Source organism: Triticum urartu, chromosome 5 (assembly GCF_003073215.2).
Source record: "Triticum urartu cultivar G1812 chromosome 5, Tu2.1, whole genome shotgun sequence".
Lineage (NCBI taxonomy): Eukaryota > Viridiplantae > Streptophyta > Magnoliopsida > Poales > Poaceae > Triticum > Triticum urartu.
The window spans coordinates 304,654,465-304,670,698 of record NC_053026.1 but is presented as its reverse complement, the minus strand read 5'-3'; the positions used below and the strand labels follow the sequence as shown (position 1 = coordinate 304,670,698).

At 51.5% G+C, this 16,234-nt stretch overlaps 1 protein-coding gene across 1 annotated transcript; it reads right to left on the bottom strand.

Annotated features, from left to right (window-relative positions):
• Nucleotides 1-15,328: 15,328 nt before the first annotated feature.
• On the bottom strand, nt 15,329-15,951 carry LOC125555927. The gene has a single exon (XM_048718733.1). The coding sequence runs from the start codon at nt 15,898-15,900 to the stop codon at nt 15,517-15,519; it is 384 nt and encodes a 127-aa protein (XP_048574690.1). The 5' UTR covers nt 15,901-15,951; the 3' UTR covers nt 15,329-15,516.
• Nucleotides 15,952-16,234: the final 283 nt, after the last annotated feature.

Genomic DNA, 16,234 nt, shown 5'->3' with positions numbered 1-16,234 from the left:
AGCGCAAGCGCTCCGGTCGGTCGAGACTTCAGCGGTGGGTGAGACACGCGGTGGCACGCCAGTCGGCCACCCCTCAAGTCGCGGCGATCAAGCCCGATGAATCCCTCTACGGCCTGTTCGACTGGCTCCGCAGAGACCGCATCCGAGTACGACAGCAGTGATCCGGCGGCGGAGGTTCTGATGGTCGATGGACCACCCAGTCCTCCCGGTTTTCCCCACACCGACAGAGGCACAGGTCGAGGCGACCCATCGCGTCCCCATGAGGAATATCTCCATGAGCCTCTCACGTCGCTGCAGAGAGAAGAACTTAGTCGCCGGAACATGGATGCACTGCACACTCCTATTGTTGGAGAAACCCCCGAGGCTCATGCCTTGGAGGACGCGCGCCTAGCAAACTTGGCCGAGCGCACTCGACTGGAGAACCTCCAGCGAGCACTCGACGAGCGTGCGCGACAAGGGGTTCCAGAATCCAGTCGACGTCAGCTCTTTCCGCCCCCGCAGGTATATCGAACTCCGATTCAGAATTTAGTAGCTGCAGCCCGTATAGCAGAGTCGATTCAGCCTTCCCAGTCGGAGGCCGGCAGAGGCTTGTTGCAGATCAGAGCGTTACTCCGGGCAGCAGGAGACCAGAACTCCGCTGTTTCTCAGTAGCGGAACAGGATTCATAGCAGATCCATTGCTGCAGACACAGTCCAGTCGGCTCATAGCCAAAGATCGCCCCCGAGGCGTGAGGGACGTGGGGACCGGCGTAATCAGTACGGGAGCCGTGAGCAGTATGATCACCGATTCAATCGTCACGATCGACGTCGAGTGCCCACCCCTCCCCCGAGGAGCGGGTCGTATGTGCCTCGACAGCAGGATGATAGGCGCCCTCATAGTGTTGGGCGAAGGATTCCAGTCGACCCCAGGGAACCAGGCTTTGATGCGAGATCCATTCTCGTTCAAGGTTTGGTCGACAGGAACAGAGCTCACCGAGAAGGTCACGACAGAGATGCACCTACCAGCAGCAGAGTACATGTTTCGGGGCCAGAGTGCTTTAGTAGAGCCATCAGGGCCGCTGTGATCCCTCCCAACTTCAGGTTGGCGACTGGAGTCAATAAGTTCACTGGTGAGTCCAAGCCCGATACTTGGCTTGAAGACTACCGAGTGGCCGTCCAGATTGGCGGTGGCAATGATGAAGTGGCCATGAAGCACCTGCCTCTCATGTTGGAGGGCTCGGCCAGAGCGTGGCTGAATCAGTTAGCACCCAGCAGCATTTACACTTGGGAAGATCTCGCCCGAGTGTTTGTCACCACATTTGTAGGAACATACAAGCGACCGGCAGGGCTGACGGAACTGCGGTCTTGCGTGTAGAAGCCGAATGAAACTTTGAGGGATTACATCCAGAGATGGATCACGTTACATCACATGGTAGAGAATGTGCCTGACCACCAAGCAGTCTATGCCTTCAAAGAAGGCGTCAAGTACAGAGAACTGAATCTGAAATTCGGTCGAACGGGAGATATGTCTTTGAATCGGATGATGGAGATTGCCACCAAGTACGCTAATGGTGAAGATGAGGATCGACTCAGGAGTGGCAAGCTCAAGTCAGTTGCTCAAGAAACCGGAGGAAATTCCAATCGGAAACAGAAGCGAAAAGCCGAGCCAGCTACTCCTGGGGAAGCCTTGGCTGTAACTCAAGGAAAATTTAAGGGGAAACCCAAAGGACCTTGGAACCCCAAGAAAGTTAAAGACCAAGACGGAAATGATGTGTTGGATTTTCCATGTCACATCCACACCAAGAAAGATGAAGAGGGTAAGTTCATTTACCCGAAACATACCACTCGACAGTGTCGGCTCTTGATCCAGCAGTTCCAGGGCAAGCAGCCCAAAGATAAGGAAAAGGAGTCGGACAAAGTTGAGGACAAGGAAGACAGTGATGATGGATACCCCCAGGTCAATTCCACCCTGATGATTTTTGCTGATGTTGAAAGCAAAAGTCGACTGAAAGTTATCAACCGTGAGGTGAATATGGTTGCTTCGGCAACACCCAGTTATCTGAAGTGGTCTCAGACTGCCATCACATTCGACCAGTCCGATCACCCAACGCACATTGCCACCCCTGGGAGGCAAGCTTTGGTGGTCGACCCAGTTGTCGAAGGCACTCGACTGACCAAAGCCTTGATGGATGGCGGCAGTGGTTTGAACATACTGTATGCTGAGACGCTGAAAGGGATGGGCATTCCGATGTCCAGACTCAGTACCAACAACATGAGTTTCCATGGAGTCATTCCTGGGAAGAAGCCTGAGTCACTCGGCCAGATTGCTCTTGATGTGGTTTTCGGTGATTCCAAGAATTACCGCAAAGAAAAGTTGACGTTCGAAGTTGTAGATTTCCAGAGTGCTTATCACGCTATTTTGGGCAGGCCGACTTATGCACGCTTCATGGCTCGACCATGTTATGTGTATCTCAAATTGAAGATGCCTGGTCCCAAAGGTGTGATCACTGTTATGGGCAATTGGAAGAAAGCATAAGAGTGTTTTCAGAAAGGTTCAAAGATCGTTGATGCTCAGATGGCAGTGGTGGAGCTGCAGGAATACCAGAAGACTGCAGACCCGAGTGATTTGTTGCAATCCAAGAAGCCTGCTACAGAATCGGCTTTTCAGTCATCTGGCGAAATGAAGCCGGCTCACATTCACCCGACCGATCCCAGTGCTGCTCCGACTCATATCTCAACAACACTCGACTCCAAATAGGAAGAAGTGCTCATCCAGTTCCTCCGTGAGAACTGGGACATTTTCGCATGGAAGCCTTCTGACATGCCGGGTGTTCCCAGGGGACTGGCTGAGCACCGCGTACGAGTCGACTCAAAAGTAAAACCTGTCAAAGAACATCTCCGACGGTCCGCCGTCCAGAAGAGAAAGGCTATTGGTGAGGAGGTGGCTCGGCTCTTAGCAGCGGAGTTCATTCGAGAGATCTACCACTCCGAGTGGCTCGCCAACGTTGTCATGGTCCCCAAGAAGGACAAGTCACTTCGCATGTGCATTGACTTTAAACATATCAATCGGGCCTGCCCGAAAGATCATTTTCCTCTCCCCCGCATCGACCAGATAGTCGACTCGACTGCGGGATGTGATCGACTGTCTTTTTTAGACGCCTATTCCGGGTACCATCAGATCCGTCTGTATGGGCCTGACGAGATCAAAACAGCTTTCATCACTCCGTTCGGGTGCTTCTGTTATGTTACCATGCCATTCGGCCTCAAGAATGCCGGAGCCACATTCATGAGGATGATTCAGAAGTGTTTGCTCACTCAAATCAATCGGAATGTGGAAGCATACATGGATGATATTGTGGTCAAGTCACGGAAGGGTTTCGACCTGCTGACTGACCTTGCTGAAACCTTTGCCAACCTCAGGAGGTATGATATCAAGCTTAATCCATCAAAGTGCACATTCGTAGTTCCTGGCAGAAAGTTACTCGGTTTCCTTGTTTCCGAACGGGGAATCGACGCCAATCCGGAAAAAGTCGGTACTATACTCCGAATGAAAAGTCATGTGCGAGTGCACGACGTCCAGAAGCTTACTGGTTGCTTGGCCGCTTTAAGTCGATTCATCTCTCGTCTCGGTGAAAAGGCATTGCCTCTTTACCGATTGATGAAGAAGTCAGACAAGTTCGAGTGGACTCCTGAAGCTGATGCAGCGTTTGCAGAGCTCAAAGCTCTACTCTCCACCCAGCCGGTGCTTGCTGCCCCAATCAGCAAAGAGCCTTTGCTGCTTTACATCACAGCCACGGGACAAGTCGTCAGTACGGTACTTACGGTCGAGCGGGAAGAAGAAGGAAAAGCCTTCAAAGTTCAGCGCCCGGTATATTATATTTCTGAAGTTTTGACCCCGTCGAAGCAAAGATATCCTCATTATCAGAAGCTTGTATATGGGATTTATATGACCACAAAGAAGGTTGCTCACTACTTCTCTGATCATTCCATTACAGTCGTCAGCGACGCTCCATTGTCAGAGATCCTGCACAATAGAGATGCAACTGGTCGAGTGGCAAAATGGGCGATTGAACTCCTTCCTCTAGATATCAAGTTTGAGGCAAAGAAAGCTATCAAGTCCCAGGCAATAGCAGATTTCGTCGCCGAGTGGATTGAACAGCAACTGCCGACTCAGGTTCACTCGGAGCATTAGACCATGTTCTTTGACGGTTCCAAAATGTTGAATGGTTCCGGTGCCGGGGTATTGTTGGTCTCCCCCCAAGGAGATAAGCTCAGATATGTCCTTCAAATCCACTTTGATTCCTCCAATAACAAGGCAGAATATGAAGCACTTTTATATGGGTTGCGCATGGCCATTTCACTCGGCGTCCGTCGCCTCATGGTCTATGGCGACTCAGATTTGGTGGTTAATCAGGTGATGAAGGAGTGGGACGTCAGAAGTCCAGCCATGACTGATTATTGCAATGCAGTGAGAAAGTTGGAGAAGAAATTCGAGGGGTTAGAACTTCATCACATACCCCGACTGAAAAATCAAGCAGCTGATGATTTGGCAAAAATAGGTTCCAAAAGAGAAGCCATTCCCAGCAATGTGTTTTTGGAACACATCCACACACCATCAGTTCAAGAGGATCCCTTCACTGAAGAGGCCCCGCAGCCAAAAAGTGCCATGGATCCGACTGAAGTTGAAGTTCTAGCTGTGGTCGACCTGATCATGGAAGTCTTGGTCATCACTCCCGACTGGACAATACCGTACATCGCGTACATCCTAAGGAAAGAACTCCCAGACGACAAAGAAGAGGCTCGACAGATCGTCCGTCGATCCAAGGCCTTTACAGTCATAAAGGGACAATTGTATAGAGAAAGCGCGACTAGAGTCAGTCAGAAGTGTATAACACCAGAAGAAGGTCTGATGATCCTTGATGATATCCACTCGGGGACCTGTGGTCATCATGCGTCCTCTCGGACCATTGTGGCTAAAGCATACCGAGCAGGATTCTACTGGCCAAGAGTGAATGAAATGGCGAAAGAGATAGTCGACAAATGTGAAGGATGTCAGTATTACTCCAATATGTCGCACAAGCCCGCGTCAGCCCTGAAAACCATTCCACTCGTCTAGCCCTTCGCTGTTTGGGCGCTGGACATGGTTGGACCACTGAGAACGGGCAGGAGCGGCTTCACTCATGTGCTAGTAGCAGTCGACAAGTTCACCAAATGGATTGAAGCTAAGCCTATCAAGAATCTTGATGCTTTCACTGCTATCAGTTTCATCAGAGAGTTGATATTCAGATATGGAGTTCCGCACAACATCATCACTGACAATGGGTCAAACTTCGATTCCGACAAATCCAGGGCCTTTTGCGCCTCTCAGAGCACACGAGTCGACTACGCTTCGGTCGCTCACCCCCAGTCGAATGGACAAGCGGAAAGAGCAAACAGCTTAATTCTCACAGGACTGAAACCTCGATCGATGCGCGATCTCAAGAACGTAGCAGGTGCATGGGTCGACGAGCTTCCATCAGTTCTTTGGGGATTGAGGACAACCCCGAACCAATCGACCGGAAGAACCCCATTCTTTCTGGTCTACGGGGCCGAAGCAGTTTTGCCGAGTGACCTGCTTCACAACGCACCCCGAGTCGAGCTCTACTCTGAAGATGAAGGAGAACAAGCCCGGCAGGACGCAGTCGACCTCCTGGAAGAAGAAGGAGAAATGGCCATGATCCGATCGACCATCTATCAGCAAGACTTGCGTCGATTCCATGCCAGAAATGTGAAGAGTCGAGCCTTCCAAGAAGGAGACTTGGTCCTCCGAGTGGATCAACAGAAACCACACAAACTCGCTCCTACTTGGGAAGGTCCCTTCATAGTCACCAGAGTCCTCCACAATGGAGCGTACCACCTTTATAATGTCGATCGCCAGATTGATGAGCCACGAGCCTGGAATGCGGAGCTGGCTTAGCTGCGAATCCGTTTCGCCTAAGTTTGTAAAAATAATTTCCTACCGAGTGAGCCAGCCTCCCACTCGGGGGCTTAGCTGCAGTCCCAGTTTCGCCTAAGTATTTGAAAATCCTACCGAGTGGTGAGCCAGCCTCCCACTCGGGGGCTTAGCTGCAGTCCAGTACTCGCCTAAGTATTTGAAAATCCTACCGAGTGGTGAGCGACCCTCCCACTCGGGGGCTTAGCTGCAGTCCAGTACTCGCCTACTATTTGAAAATCCTACCGAGTGGTGAGCGACCCTCCCACTCGGGGGCTTAGCTGCAGTCCAGTACTCGCCTAAGTACGAAACACATCTCAATCCGCAAGGACGACGAGGTGCAGGTCGACTGCCACCTTCTCCTTGGGAGCTTCGCCACAAATACAACATGCGCTCCATCTCAATCCGCAAGGACGACGAGGTGCAGGTCGACTGCCACCTTCTCCTTGGGAGCTTCGCCACAAATACAACGATGCGCTCCATCCCAATCCGCAAGGACGACGAGGTGCAGGTCGACTGCCACCTTCTCCTTGGGAGCTTCGCCACAAATACAACGTGCGCTCCATCCCACTCCGCAAGGACGACGAGGTGCAGGTCGACTGCCACCTTCTCCTTGGAGCTTCGCCACAAATACAACTTCCATCGCCGACCCGCAAGGACGACGAGGTGCAGGTCGACTGCTACCTTCTCCTTCGGAGCTGCACCACAAATACAAAAGTTGTCTCGAGTGAACAACGAGTTCCACTCGACGGAGGATTCATGAAGATATTCAACGATAAACTAAGTTCAGATAAATCCTAAAGGTTCCGGACCACGATCGAAGTGCTCAGGCATTCAGCCCAAAAGAGTTTAACGGTTACAAAAACCACTCGGCATTCCGAGGCAAATTTAAGGTGGGGCATAAAAGTTTGTTCACTCCGCAGGAGGAGGACTGGCAGGCTCGACGAACTCGTCCAGGTCGACGCCGTCGGCGATCCGAGTGGCTGCAGCGATGGAAGTCTCCATAAAAGATCGGAAGTCATGCTTCTGGGTGTTGGCGACCTTGATTGCTGCCAGCTTATCTAGTCGCACCTCCTTGCAGTGGACACGAACCAAAGACAGAGCCACATCAGCACCACACCGGGCAGAAGATTTCTTCCACTCCTGCACTCGATCAGGGATCTCGTTAAGTCGAGTCACCAGGGACTCAAGATCATTCTGGAGCATGGCCTCTGGCCAAAGTGCCGTGTCGATCCGTGACGTGGCGACCTTCAGTCGAGCCAAGTAGTCCATAACACCGTCGATGCAGGATTCCAGTCAGAGCAGATTCATGGCCGTTTCATCTTTCACGGGAGAATTGATTGGGTCCAAACCTGGCTCAATCTGCCCAGTCTCCTCCTCGAAGTTCTGGAAAAACTCTGCATTCACGATCCAAGGATAAGTCAATTTTCGTACGCTGAGTCGACAAAAAACATCAGTCGGAACAAAATGTGTACCTTCAAGCTTGATGAACAGCTTCTTGGCAAGGCTCCTCAGATAGCTCTCCAGATCGTCCCTCCTGCGAGCGATGCCTTCCATCTTCTCGTACAGGTTGAGATTGTCCTTCTTCAAGCGCGTGCACTCCTTGTTGGCTTCGTTCAGAGCAGATTTCATCTTGGTGTTCTCTTCTTCCAACTGGCCGACCGAAGCCAGTTTCTGTTCAGCCAGAGTGGTTCTGTCATCAGCTTCCTTTTGAGCAGCAGCCAAATCCTGATCCTTCTTCGCCAGAGCTTCTCTCAGTTTTTCTGCAAAGAAATGGTGCTTGATTCAGAAAGAGCAGAAGGGTACTCAAGCCTAAGACAAACCAGTCGACAAGCTCGTCTTACCATTGGCGTTGTCCTTGGCCTTTTGCAGCTCTGTCTTGGCCAATTCCAAGTCAAGGTTCAGTTGGATCTGCTGTTTCTCCAAATCAGCAAAGCGAGCTCGAAGATCACAAGATTTCTGCAATCAGGGAGGAGAAGTTATTTTACAGCGAAAAACGACAAAGACAATAAATACTAAGACTATGGTCGACTGCCCGCAGTACACCATAGTCTCGGGGACAACACCCAGTGGGTGCACTTTGCGTGCCCCCACCGGTTATGATCCCACTCGACCGGCCCACCGGAGTCGAGTGAAGGGAGTAAAAAAAGGGGGAGAGAAAGAAGAACTCAGACCACAGTCGACTGTCAGCAGTCGACCGCGGTCTCGGGGACTACACCCAGTGGGTGCACTTGGCGTGCCCCCACCGGTTCTGATCCCACTCGCCCAGCCCGAGCAGAAGAGACAAACTACCAGTTCGGTTTACACTCGACGCAGCCAAACCACATCGAGTGAAAGAATCAAAATACAAAGACTACCGTCGACTGCCAGCAGTCCACCGTAGTCTCGGGGACTACACCCAGTGGGTGCACTCAGCGTGCCCCCACTAGTTCAAAAATTCAATCAACGCAACTAGTGGATGTACAGATGCAAAGATTTTCAGAAAGAGAGTCTTCAGATAGCATATCCTAACAGAACAAGCGGCGACCAACTAACCTGAACGTTGCTTTGGAGAGCCGAGCTGGCATCGTAGGCGGCCCGACTGGCATCCCGCACCGTCTTCATCTTCTCCATCATAATGCCCGCCTGGCGTATGGCTTCCTTGGCAGCATTCACTTCGTCCTCTAGGACATGATGGGTCGCAAAAACTGAAGGTGGGTTGACAGGGGCCTGAGCAGTCGACGAAGAAGGCAAGGCACTCAACAATGGCACGGCGAAGGTAACAGAGCCCCGATTGGCATCACCAGCGTCCTGAACGACTGGTTCCGCCCTCGGCGTTGACTGTGGCACCTTGCTTGCAGGATCTTGCCTATTTTTCCTCGTCAAAGGCCTCTCGGGCTCTTCATCATCATCATCGGGGAGGTCAATAATGTTAGGAGCTGTTCAAAGTTCAATCGCCAAAATCACATCACCCAATGGTACACATTGCAGTTGAGTCGACCAAATAAAGACAGAATGGCAGAAATCATACCCAGATTGGAAGTGACCGCATCCTCCATTAGCTCATCATTGTCCCTGTAAGCTGAGGTCCCGGAAGTAGCAGCGCTGCCAGTTCCAAAGTTCGTCCGGTTAAATCAAGAAAAACAAACAGCACGGGGCGTCGAGTGAGTACAAAGGGAGACACTCACGCAGAAGCGATGGGGATGTCAATCTTAATCTTCGGCAACGCCTTCCGAGTCTTCGGCTCTGCAACTTTGGGATGCTTTGACGCTTTTTCAGTTGGAGTTGGCGAAGAGGTCCGAGGACGCTTTGAAGACTGACCAGACTGAGCAATCGCCTTTTCACGGGCGCTCGGTCGTTCTTGGTCAAGCTTGGACCACCTCTCCCTGCGAGGAGGCGACTCGACTTCTTCTTCGTCACTTGAGTCGTCGCTTTCTTCGTCCCCTTCACCGTCAGAATCCCATTCTCCACTGTCGCCGCCGCTCGCCTCTCCTTCCGGGTCCTGCTCTTGCTCTCCGTTGGGCATTGAATACATTCCGATAAGGGCCTGAAAGAAAGCAGGGAGAACAAAGTCAGTCGACGCAGTATAGGCAGCTGCGCGAGTGAATTCAGATTACAATCAAAAGCTCAGAATCGGACCTTCTCTGGTACATGGGACTGGTCGAATGGAGGAACTCTCCTGGCTCCCCTGGGGTTGTCCTTGTTTCCGGTCATGCCCGACAGCCACTTCTCCAGTGTGTCGTCATCGACCTCCTCCGGGTGAATCCGAGTGGAGTCGTCAAGACCCGAATACATCCACATCGGATGGTCTCGGGCTTGAAGAGGCTGGATGCGCCGCTGAAGGAAAACCTCCAAGAGATCCATACCGGTGACCCCGTCACGGATAAGCTGGACCACTCGTTCGACCAGCACCCTAACCTGCGCCTTCTCCTCCAGGAGCACCTTCAAAGAGGAGGGTTTCCTCACTCGGTCCATGGTAAAAGGAGGGAGGCCAGTCGACTGGCCTGGCGTCGACTGGTCTTTGTAGTAAAACCAGGTCGACTACCATCCGCGAACCGAGTCGGGAAGAATCATGGCTGGAAAGGAAATTTTCCCTCTCATCTAAACACCAAGACCCCCACACATCTGAATCACTTGTGTTCTCTCGTCACTCGGATTGGCCTTTTTCACCGTCTGAGAACGACAGGTGAAAATGTGCTTGAAAAGACCCTAGTGAGGCCGATAACCCAAGAAATTCTCGCACAAAGACACGAAAGCAGCGAGATACACGATTGTGTTGGGAGTGAAGTGGTGGAGTTGTGCCCCAAAGAAATTCAGAAATCCCCGAAAGAAAGGGTGAGGAGGTAAGGAAAATCCACGGTCGACGTGGGTGGCAAGGAGAACGCGCTCACCCTCCCGAGGTTGCGGCTCGGACTCCTTCCCCGGAAGCCGCGCCGATCCATGGGGGATCATCCCTCCTTCGGCTAGGTCGTTGAGGTCTTCTTGGCGGATCGCCGAGCAGATCCAGTCGCCCTGGATCCAGCCCTTCGGCAGGCCAGCTCGCGAGGAAGATCCACCCCGACTGGTCGCCTTCCCCTTCGCCTTTGTCGTCGCCTTCTTCGCCCGCTCCAGAGCCGCCGTCTTCTCCTTCCCCATCGTCGCCGACGAGACGCGTACGGAGGGGCAGCGCTAGGGCGAAAGCGAGCGCGACGAAGAAGCTTGAAGAGAAGAAGAGGGAATGGGAACGCACTGTTCAAGAAACCCCCGTCCGATGCCTTATATGAGGTCGCTTCCGAGTGGCTGACTGGTAGGCCCGGGCGGTCCTGTCAAATCCCGTAACAATCGCACGCGCGATACGTGGTGAAAAAGGTGGCGCAGAGATCGAGGCGGCTCCGCCCTATCACATCCGATTACTGCGGCCTCCCCCGTCCCGCGCGCTTCCCAAAATCCGAATCCCGCGAAATCTGCGGGCAGCAGAACAACTTGCCAGACGGAAGATCTCCTCCACGCCGTCACTCGGAGCCTTTCAAGTAAAGAAACTCATTCGACAAGAAACTAAGAATGGATCAAGGCAACTGAAAAGGAAGTTGCTGTCACCACTCAGGTTCATTGATCCGAAACGAGATATGCTCATGGCATGAAAAATGAGTCGGAGAAGTTCTCAACTCCTTCCCCACTCAAACCTCGATCCATTCGGGGGCTAATGATGAAGCTATGTACCTAGGGTAGGGTCATGGACCTGTCCCAACTGCCCTACCCAAGGTCATCTCTAGAACAAATCACCTTTCAATCGACTTGGAGGTGTTCCACTCGACAGACTCGAAGACACTCGACCAAGAAGCAATCACTCGACCAAGATCCAACCACTCGACGGCCAGGAGACCTAAAGGCACTCCGCACGCTAACGGTCGGTTATTAAGTAGCTTTTATGGTCATCATAGCACTTTATTAGGGGCGTTACCAGTAACGCCCGACCTTAATGTATTTAAAACCCTGCACAACTGAGGGCCGGAGGGGTCCGACGAACTCTATATAAGCCACCCCCCTCCTCAATGTAAAGGGTTCGCACCCCTGTAATTCATACACACATAATTCAGTCGACCGCCTCCGGGCTCCGAGACGTAGGGCTATTACTTCCTCCAAGAAGGGCCTGAACTCGTAAACCTCTTGTGCTTACAACTACTCCATAGCTAAGATCTTGCCTCTCCATACCTACCCCCCTACATTACTGTCAGACTTAGAACGACGACACATGGAGCATCAACAATTTTGCTTATTAAGTCACCTCCGCACTCTGCGTGCCGCCCCTCGATCATCTTCGGCTTCACATCGAAGGTCTTGAGCCACAGGCCGAAGTGAGGGGTAATGCGGAGGAAGGCCTCACATACGACAATAAATGACGAGATGTGAAGAAGGGAATCCGGTGCCAGATGATGGAAATCCAGCCCATAATAGAACATAAGACCCCTAACAAAGGGATCCAGAGCGAGGCCTAGTCCTCGGAGGAAGTGAGAGATGAACACGACACTCTTGGTGGGTTCGGGAGTAGGGATGACCTGCCCTCGAGTGGCAGCCTATGCGAAATTTCGGCGGTCAGATATCTGGCCTCTCTCAGCTTTTTGATGTCCTCCTCTGTGACAGAGGAAGGCATCCACCGACCTTGAAGGTTGGATCCGGACATGGTTGAAGGTCCGAAGCGCCTGGCCTGAGCCTTGGGTGTTGGAACTCGAGGCGGGGAAAGGATTCGATTGAGCACGAGGGGAAAAAAAAGGACAGGCCCCGCCCTCTTTATAAAAGAGTTGAATATCAAGCGTCCTCCTTGTGGCCGTTTGGGACTTACCTAAGATTTAGGAGTCATACCAACAAGCACGATTGAATTACCCACGTCCGTATTGATGAGAATCCCGTAATAAGGGGGACACGATCTCTGCTTTGACGAGACGTGTCAGAAAAACCGCCTCGCAATATGCGCAGCGCTGGTTGAGAAAAAAATGGTTCAGATAAAGACCGGGCCATGACGTGATGTCGTGCTGTCAAAACATGACAGCAGATTAGATTTATGGAAATATTATTCTCTCTACGGTGGGGTCTGGAACTTGTTTTGCAGAGCCAGACACTATCCTTGAGTTCAAAATTTTCTATGGAGTATTCGGAGGAGGAATCCGCCTTGCAATGTCGAAGACAATACTGCGCGTCGGACTCGTCGTCATTGAAGCCTGGTTCAGGGGCTACTGAGGGAGTCCTGGATTAGGTGGTCTCCGGACAGCCGGACTATATCCTTTGGCTGGACTGTTGGACTATGAAGATGCAAGATTGAAGACTTTGTCCCGTGTCCGGATGGAACTCTCCTTGGCGTGGAAGGCAAGCTAGGCAATACGGATATGCAAATCTCCTCCCTTGTAACCGACCTTGTGTAACCCTAACCCCCTCCGGTGTCTATATAAACCAAAGGGTTTGGTCTGTAGGACAAGATACAATCATACCATAGGCTAGCTTCTAGGGTTTAGCCTCTACGATCTCGTGGTAGATCAACTCTTGTAATACTCATATCATCAAGAACAATCAAGCAGGACATAGGGTATTACCTCCATCAAAAGGGCCCGAACCTGGGTAAACATCGTGTCCCCTGCCTCCTGTTACCATCCGCCTTAGACGCACAGTTCGGGACCCCCTACCCGAGATCCGCCGGTTTTGACACCGACAGTCTTCCTCTGGCTTGTCGATTTAGATCAGTATTGGCCCACGGCTCGTCTTGCCCGTTATGGGCTTCCAGATAAATCTGCGTGCGTCCTATGCGACCAGGAGGAAGAAACAATTCAACATCTCGTCGTTGGCTCTATGGTTTCTCGTATTACTTGGCACGACATGCTTTCCTCGCGCCGCCTCGCTATTCAACCATCTAATGGGTCCCTCGACTTCTATGGCTGGTGGACTTTGGCCATGCACGACTCCTCGGCCAGCCACCGCAAGGGCCTCGCCTCCTTGATCGCGCTAACAGGATGGACTATCTGGATGCACTGCAACGTGTGCACTAAACCCGGGCAAACATTGGGCCGGGCCGGGTTTTGGGCCGGGCTTGTAAAAGCCCAACCTTCATTTCTCAAGCTTGAGCCCGATCCGAAGCCCGAAATACTCTCTATTTTCAAGCCTGAGCCTGGCTCGAAATCAAGCCCGAATTCTGAACGCCCGGCCCAAACGCTGTTTTTTAGTGTACGCACATACAAGCCTGGCCCGAACCCTGAAAGCCCGGTGTGAAATACCAAAATATTGAAGCCCGAGCCCGGCCTGAACTATCTTTCGGGCTGCAAAACAAGGCCCGAGCCTGGCCTGAACCTTGGGAGGCGCCACACTATCTCACACCCACCCGATCTACAATATCTATCCTCTATCAATGCAATGATATGCTTCGTGTGTATTCGCGAAAAAGAAAAAAAAAGATTATGGTTTAAGGGTCTGTTTAGGACACATTTAGATGTGACATACTTATGTCACATCTAACCTGATGCCCATTATGTTTATGGTATATTTTTTTTATCTTAGTTTTTTGTTTTTGTTCCTTATTGTTGTGTTATTTGTGGAAGCTTAGATGTGACATCCTGATAAAACATTTAGATGTGAATTAGACAAATTGATGGTTTAATTGATACTTTATAGCATGAAAGATTATGGTCTAATTTACCGTGTACGATACGGCGTTAATCGCCATATTATTCGTGCAAATGATGGAGAGAGGAACTAAGCTTCATCGTGGATGCTTGGAACCTAATTAAAGAGTTGATGGGCACACGCGCGCATGCCGATCGACCTCTCCAACGATCGCAACCTTCCCTGTCCGCTATCCCTCCGTGCGCATGATTCCCCCGGCGCGAGGGCGCCGTCGGCCCACCGTCGGGCGGACACGCCGCACCCGACGATGCCCGCGCTCCCCGACCAACGTACGTGTCCCCGGCCTCCCTCCAGCATCGCATCGCATCCCGAACCACTTGTCTGCTCAACACTGTCTGGCTTGGCTGGACCTTCATCTTCAGTCAGACGACCAAGGCTCAACTGAACTGCCTGACCTCTCTAGTCTAGTCTAGACAGAGAACAGCGTGTGCGTGTGGCCGTCAGACAAAGGCTACCTCCTCCTGATAGTATCTCGTGGTTTCAGACTCACTTTGATGCTGCTTTGTCGTGTCGGGCTCTGACTCTGACAGAGGTTTCAGTGCTGTAACTAATTTTTTCTAGGGTGAGCAAGCAGCTGACAGACAAGAGTATATATCTATCCTTTGCGGGCCGGCAGGGCAGGTAACATCGATTTCTGTGTGCTGATCTATCGAGTGCACTCACATGCGTTTGGTCGACGGGCGATCAGTTAACTTGCTAAATCAGCCTTGTTCAACGAATAAAACTTGCTAAATCAGCCAAAATCTCAATTAGCAAAACGAGCACGATCTAGGACCTCAAAACCAACGTAGCTTTCACAAGGTTAGGTGGTAGTGCTCATTGTCTTCCAAGACTAAGAGCCAACACAACAGCCGCCGATGACCGATGTTGTGCCGTATTCGTATAGGGGCGTGGAGCACCCTGTATATTTTCTGTAAGATATACTCTCTTAACTCTTGGGAAATCTCTCTCATGCGTGTTCATATATACTACTCCCTCTGACCCATAATATAAGAGTGTTTTTAACGTTAAGTAAAAAAAATGCACACCCATAATGACCTTAATCAGTAAGCCGGGAGAATCAGTGAGACCGGCGTTCATTTCTCCGGAACACAAAACGTCAGCGCCCAGCTTTAATTCAGCAGTTTCTTCAGAGCACGGGATTATATTAAACGCACGTACCCAGTACTGATTAATTGTTCCAGGAACCGATCGATCGGCCGATTTGACAGAGAAAAGCGTAACAGTTGATCGATGTTACCATCACTACTTTCAATCACATGTCAACAGCGATGATCAACCGAAACAACTTTGAAACATTTACAAATGAGAACGAGGGATTTTGATTATTAATCAAATAATAATCAGCTAATCTGCCGTAATTATGCATCGATCCGGCGATGCAAACTCGTAAGTGGATCGGACGGATTGATCAAGATCAATCGGATCCTGCTGTAATCTACTCTAGCTCGCAGGCGGGGCGGGTGCAGCCGTGCAGTTGTTGGCGCCGCAGCCGCAGGTGCGTGGGGTGAAGGCGCAGGTCCCGAACGGCTTGCCGGGGAGGTTGCAGTTGATGCCGTAGCAGCACTGGGTGTCCACGCATGACGAGCCGTTGTTCCCCGCCGGGCAGCACCGGCACCCCATGCACAGCTGGAACGGCTCGAACGCCTCCGATGCCGCCGGCCGGTACACCGCGGTCTGCACCGGCGCATACCCCTCCGGTGATGCCATCCTCGCTCCGCCCGTGCCAGCAAGCCTGGCCACGGCTCCTCCATGGGCAGCATGGTGGGCGGCATGGAGGAGGAGCAGGAGGAGCGCGACCCTGGCGAGAGGGGCGGACGCAGCCATCGCTACTGGCGGCTTGGAAGTTTTCGCTGGGGAATGAGGTGGGTTTGGCAAGATGGCAACACCATCCCACGTACTAGAACAATATATATGCGTGGAAAAGCCGTATGTAGAAGTTTTTTTTTCTTACGATGTAATGAAAGGAAACGCAAACACATCAAACAAAATAAACTGCCAACTACCCATAAAAAAATTAAATAAACAAACTGCCAACTAATCTTTTTTTTTTGCGGGTAACTGCCTAAGCCTTTATTTTTGAGAAAAACTGCCTAAGCCTTGAGTGGTCTTAGAACTGCCAACTAATCTAAGACCACTCGCCCGTCAAAAATATATATTC

Coding starts and splice junctions, on each gene's coding strand:
- LOC125555927 (XM_048718733.1), bottom strand. CDS start 15,900: ATGGCTGCGTCCGCCCCTCTCGCCAGGGTCGCGCTCCTCCTGCTCCTC.